The sequence below is a fragment of the Peromyscus californicus genome, unplaced genomic scaffold, assembly GCF_007827085.1.
Source record: "Peromyscus californicus insignis strain IS unplaced genomic scaffold, ASM782708v3 Scaffold_9__1_contigs__length_137607984, whole genome shotgun sequence".
Lineage (NCBI taxonomy): Eukaryota > Metazoa > Chordata > Mammalia > Rodentia > Cricetidae > Peromyscus > Peromyscus californicus.
This window is the reverse complement of record NW_026294617.1, coordinates 12,977,446-12,983,445: the sequence shown is the minus strand read 5'-3', so window position 1 is coordinate 12,983,445 and position 6,000 is coordinate 12,977,446. Positions and strand designations below refer to the sequence as shown.

General features: G+C 44.3%; 1 protein-coding gene across 2 annotated transcripts in view; it reads right to left on the bottom strand.

The window, feature by feature from the left end:
* Usp13 (ubiquitin specific peptidase 13) overlaps positions 1-6,000 on the bottom strand; it is a 123,465-nt gene that overhangs the window by 96,904 nt on the left and 20,561 nt on the right. For both annotated transcript variants that reach the window (XM_052730068.1, XM_052730067.1), the window contains exon 2: positions 481-606. In XM_052730068.1, the coding sequence (XP_052586028.1) occupies positions 481-606 (126 nt within the window). The remainder of the gene's footprint in view (positions 1-480; positions 607-6,000) is intronic.

The following is a 6,000-nucleotide window of genomic DNA, read 5'->3' as shown; positions in this document are numbered from 1 at the left end:
AGTGGGTTTTCAAAAGAGATAGAACACACCTTATGGAAAGGGACATGTTGGGGGCAACTTGGGGATATAAGTTAGAGAAAGAAATGGGATGGCTATGATCATGTTTTATAGTATAAATGTATAAAATTCTCAAAAATAAAGAAAAATTATATTTTTTAAAGAGACAAAAGGATGTGGACTTTCAAGAAAGTTTTTCTTTCACTTAAGGAAAACATTGGGATGCATTAGGTTTGCACTTTTTCATAGTTTTAAAGTTAAAATTACTTTTTCCAATCAATCAGCCACATAGCTTCTTAACTCCAACTGGTGGTCTAGAAGAAGAAAAATAAAACTGGCTAAGGTAAGGGCTTGGGTGGGAGGGAACCTCTGAGTGTCTACAGAGTGCTGCGTTTTCTTGACATCAAAGAGCATTCGCAGTTGTGAGGGTCTAGTAAATTCCCTCTGTGGAGCATGCAGGAACTCTCCCAACACCCAGCTCACCTCTCGCATGTGCCTTTTCAGGTGCATGTACACACTCTGTCCAGTTTTTCGAAAATGCCTTTCAACGTGCTCCCTTCCAAAGGCCAAAAATGTATTCATGCATATATAGAGTCCACCTTCAGAGTTCTAGAAGAAAGAGAAGGGGTAAAAGTTACCAAGGGCACCTGGCCAAGCCATCAAGATACAGACAACTGGAAGAGGAAGAAAGGTAAATGATTAAGGGTCAACCTCAGCAAAGGGCTACAATGATTCTTGGTGTCTGCCAGAGCCTGAACGGCTGCACACCCACCCCGGTAGAGCACCATGTTTATTGAGTACAGTCTGCCAGAGTCTCAATGGCTTCACACCCACCCTGGTAGAGCACCATGCATACTGAGTACAGTCTGCCAGAGTCTCAGTGGCTTCACACCCACCCCGGTAGAGCACCATGTTTATTGAGTACAGGCTACTTTCACCTCAGATGAGATACTACAGGCTCTAGAAACGTGTATGTGACATTTCACATAGGGCAAAGGAAGGGAGACAGAAAGGAGCTATACATTACAGCATGCCATGAAGCGCATCTCAACTTTCAGTTTGAGTGGAGCTTCTGGGTTCATCGAGTTTCCAGAGAATTCACTAAGAGAAGAGCCCTGCCCTTACCATGGGTTGCAGCAGCCAATAGGCCAGGGGCTAGATGGGATAAAAGAGGAGTAGGAAGAAGCTCTGTAACACACTCATTTTCTCTCTGCTTCCTGAATGCAGTGAGGTGAGCAACTCTGTTCTGCCACACCAGAGACCACAGCAATGGAGCTGGCCAACCAGGGACTGAGACCTCTAAAGTCATACGCCAGAATAAATCCTTCCTCCATCAAACTTTTTCTCAAGTGTTTGTCACAGAGACAGAAGGACTAACAGACATGCCTGGTATGCTGTCCAAGAGAATATGTAATAGCTGCTTTTGTTAGCCACGTCAAGTTATTGATTAATATTTCCATTTCATAGTTTAAAAAACTAATCATGAGTCACTTTCCCCAAGTATATATAGCCTGCAAGTTCCAGAGCTAGGTTTCAATCTGTTTCTCTTTTTCTCTCTCCTTGCCACATTTTAAAACACATAAAGTTATTTCATCAGAATGAAGCCAGGGTTGACGTTCACATTCAAGCTACTTGCCTTTGTCTCACTTTCGTATCTTCTTCTCTTACTTTGCCTAACAGCACCCTCTGAGTACCTAGTCTACTAAATTACCCAGCCTTTCTTCAAGGAGGCGGGTCCTGTGAGACCACTGCCAGTCCCCCCTCCAAAGAAAATGAGAAAAAGATACAACAGGTACACAGACGTCCATGCAGTAAAACACCCATGTGTGTAAAATAATATAGGAAAATAAAGGAAAACAAACCTGAATGGGAAATACTCACCAGCCAACACATGGAGAGATTCCTTACACTAACATCAGGTGTATACCTGTACACCTGTGAATCCAGCACTCAGGAGAGTGAGGCAGGAGGATTGTGAGTTCGAAGCCAGCCTGGACTACAGAGTGAGATCAAAGGAAGGGAAAGAGGGAAGAAGAAAAGAAAAATCCTTTAAATAAAGGTAACATTCACCTGATCAATACTTTAGAGAAGCCTTCAAATGTTTTTCTTTTAAGTAAACATGATCTCTAGCATAGTTGTACCCAATAGATAAAAACATACAAATATAAAGATATTATATATACATATAATATCTATGATGGTCATTGATTTATTACATCAAGCATTATATTGTGATCAGGAACAAAACACTTCCATTTGCTCTCAATAAAATGTTAATTCAATTAAAGAATCTAAACTGTAAGGTATGGGGCAGGGAATCTGTAACAAAGGTCATGAATGAGCCAGCCAGCTCTGCAGCTTGATGGGATGCTGAGAACCTTGGGCTCCATGTTCTCCAGAAACGATGCCTTGGTAACTCCCACCTCATGAGGCTGCTTAAGTAGAAAAGAGAAAAAAAACACACCAAAGAGCTTCCTGTGCTACAAAACATTACCCAAATGTTGGCTATCCACTGTTAGGAGGTAATTAATTCTCCTCCTAGTGCGGTCCTTCTACAATTGGGGAGATCAGCAGAAGGGAGATGAAGCAGTTCTCACGGCCATGCAGGCCAGGGCCAAGGAATAGTCATCAGTCAGACTGAAGGAAAATGCAGGCAAACCGTGAGAGAAGAGAGAAACTGGTAAATGGAAGAAGGAAAATGCTATATTATAACATTTTCCTAAAGACAAATATAAAACTGCTCAATAATGCATATTCCAAAGAATAGCCAGGCTAATCCTTTGATAATCTATTAAAGCCATCTAACAGTTTTTGTTTGTTTGTTTTTACTTTCTAGTGCATTGATAGAAATTTAATACACCAAGCACTGGTGACATTGTCCCAAAGTCCATAATCAAACAGAACAACTCTGGACAAGAGAGAGAGACAGAGACAGAGAGAGAGATGGAGGCTGTTATAAACATCCACAGACGTCTTTCATGTGACACATAAGACTGGCCTCTAAAACAGGAAGTGGTTGCTGTGCTGCTGTGAAGGTACTTCATGGGGAACTTGTCAATAGGTGCAAAGTTCAGGGCACACAGGACCAGAGAGCTCTGTCAAAGCTCCCCAGCAAACAGTCAGCAAGCAGTCCAGTCTAATGAGCTACGCTCTCGTCCCCCCTGCCTCACTAATGTCTACATACTGGTCCCAGCTAGACGGTGTCTCAAGTCTAATCCCAGCACTCAGGAGGCTGAAGCAGGGGGAATAGCCACTAGTTTAAGACTTTGACTACAGTCAGTTTCAGGTCAGTCTGAGCTACAAAATGATACTCCATCTGTCCTGGATGGGTTTTTATCAACTCGACATAAGCTAGAGTTATCTGGAAAGAGAAACCTCCATTGAAGAAATGCCTTCATCCAGATTACCTGCAGGCAAAAGTCTGTAGGGCGCGTTGCGTGCATGTGTGCGTGATTGATGTGGGAGGGCCCAGCACATTTTGAGTGGGGTCACTCCTGTGCAGGTGGTCCTGACTTGTATGAATAGGAAAGCAGGCTGATCAAGTTATGAAAACCAAGCCAGTAAGGAGCACCCCTCCACAGCCTCTGCTTCGGTTCCTGCCTCCAGGTTCCTGCCTTAAGTTTCTTCCCTGAGTTTCCTCCGTGATGGACTATGATGTGAAAGTATAAGACGAAATAAATCCTTTCCTCCCCAAGTTCCTTTTGGTCATGGCGTTTTATCACAGCAATAGAAACCCTAATTGAGACAGATATTAATACCAAGGTATGGGGTACTGCTGTGAAAGACCAGATTTGCATTTTGGGGAGGACTGTGGGAACAGTTTGGAATTTCGTGCTAGAAAAGCCACTGAGTGATCAGATTTAATGAGCTATTGTGAGAACTTAGAAGATAATGCCCAGAGTGGTGCAAACGATAAAGTCCTGGATGGGAAGCTGCAGAGGGAGGTTTGAGAGTCCCTTAAAGGCTTTGTAAAGGTCACTCAATATTTTGAGACTTAAGAATCTGTGGTACTAAGTCGGTTGGGGCTGAATAATTAGCTATGATTAATGGGAGACCAGAACCACTAAAGTGATTCTTTGCTAGGAAGATCAATACTAGCCAGCTGGGGCTGAAAAATCAGCTGTGCTTAACAAGAGACCAGCATCCTCGAGGTGGCATCTTCTGTGAAGTGTTTCCTCAGGTCAGCACTCAGGAGCTGTGGTCCAGAGGCAGCCAAGGATGTACCTCATGCTGGCAGCTGCTCTTGGTAATATGTAAGAGTCTCTCAGTAGGTACCTGTTCTTGAAGGCTTGGGAGCAGCTGAGGCTTGGCATTGTGAGAGGCTAGGAGGGGCCACTCATGAAAGTGAGGCCTCCATTGCAGTAGAAGCCCCAGGACTGGAGTGGCCATGGAGAGAAGTTGAGGCTTGGTACCATGTGGCAGGCCAGAGACCCTGAGGAGAGCCCAGGAGAGACTATTGGTGAAGCTGCAACCCGGGTGCAGTGGAAACACCAGCATTTTGGAGATGCCAGTACCATAAAAGGACCATCGCGAGCAGCAGCAGCTGTGGAGTGGAGCCCGCCTGAGCCTGTGAGACAAGCCGTATGTGCTGTGGACGGCAGAGCCCGAGACCGGCAGCTGCCCAGGCCTTTAGAGCCCAGAAGACCATGAGTCCCAGATGGCGGACGCAGAGCTTCAGTCGGACTTCGATCTTGCTTTGATTCATGACTGTGCCCTGGTTATTCACTCTTGGAATAACAAAATACTTGATTTTACAGAAATCCACAATTATGAGACCTTAGATAATTTCGAGAAACTTGGTAAATTTTAGAGAGACTCCAAAGTTTCAGAGAGACTCTAGAGTTGTAGAGACTGGATTTTCAGGGAGACATTGAAATTTTTAAAGACTTTAGACTTTTAAGTATTAAAAATTTTAAGGACTGTGAGACTTTTAAAACTTGGAATGCTTTACATTGTCCTATTAATGACATCTTGGGAACAAGAAAGGAAAAGTTACAGTTTGACAGTGATGTGTTTTTGTGTCAAGTTGACAAAAGGTCAATTTCCTGGTTTTTTGTTTTGTCAATTTGACACAAGCTAGAGTTATCTAGAAAGAGGAACTTTAATTGAAGGAAACGCCTCCATCCAGAGGGTCTGTAGGCAAGACTGATGAGGAGAGGCCCAGCTCCTTGTGGGTATGCCACTCCTGTGCATGTGGTCCTGACTTGTGTAAGAAAGCAGGCTGGGCAGGTCAGGAGAACCAAGCCACTAAGCAGCACTCCTCCATGGCCTCTGCTTCAGTTCTGGCCTCCAGGTTCCTGCCTTGAGTTTCTTCCCTGACTTCCCTCAGTGATGGTCTATAATGTGGAAGTATAAGATGAAATAAACCCTTTCCTCCTTAAGATACTTTAGGTTACAGTGTTTTAACACAGTGACAGAAACCCTAGGACATCATCTAAATATATATATAAAATAGGTACAGTCAGAGCATTTTTTTTTTCAGTCAGACCTCAATGACATGTGCTCTGAACAGCTTCTTTGAAAAATCATGACACATTGAGGCTGATAAAGTTCCCCCATTCACTTGTAGCAAAGTCCAGAGATAGCTGATGAGAGCGCCTAGCTCTCAACCCCTTCTTCTCATGAGCTAGCTAGGCCCTCTCCTCCAAGTCTGCCACCAAGGAAACCTGGAGAAACATCTGCCTCCACACTACCTTCAAGCCAACTACATCTGGCGAATGAGACGTAAATGGAAGAATACGAGGGCAGAACGCAGAAGCACACCTTTTTAAAAAAGCACAGAAAACACTGGCGGGCTGGCCGAGTGGTTAAAGCGCATCCTGTGAAAGATGAGGACCCGAATCCAAATCGCCAGCACCCACATGAGAACGGGTGCAACAGCATCAATCTGTAATCCCAGTGCTCCTGCAGGGAGATGGGAGGCAGAGACAGGCAGAGCCAAAGATGCTCTCAGGCCAGACCGCCTGGAATAAGCAGCAGCAAATCGAAAGAGACACCCTACCT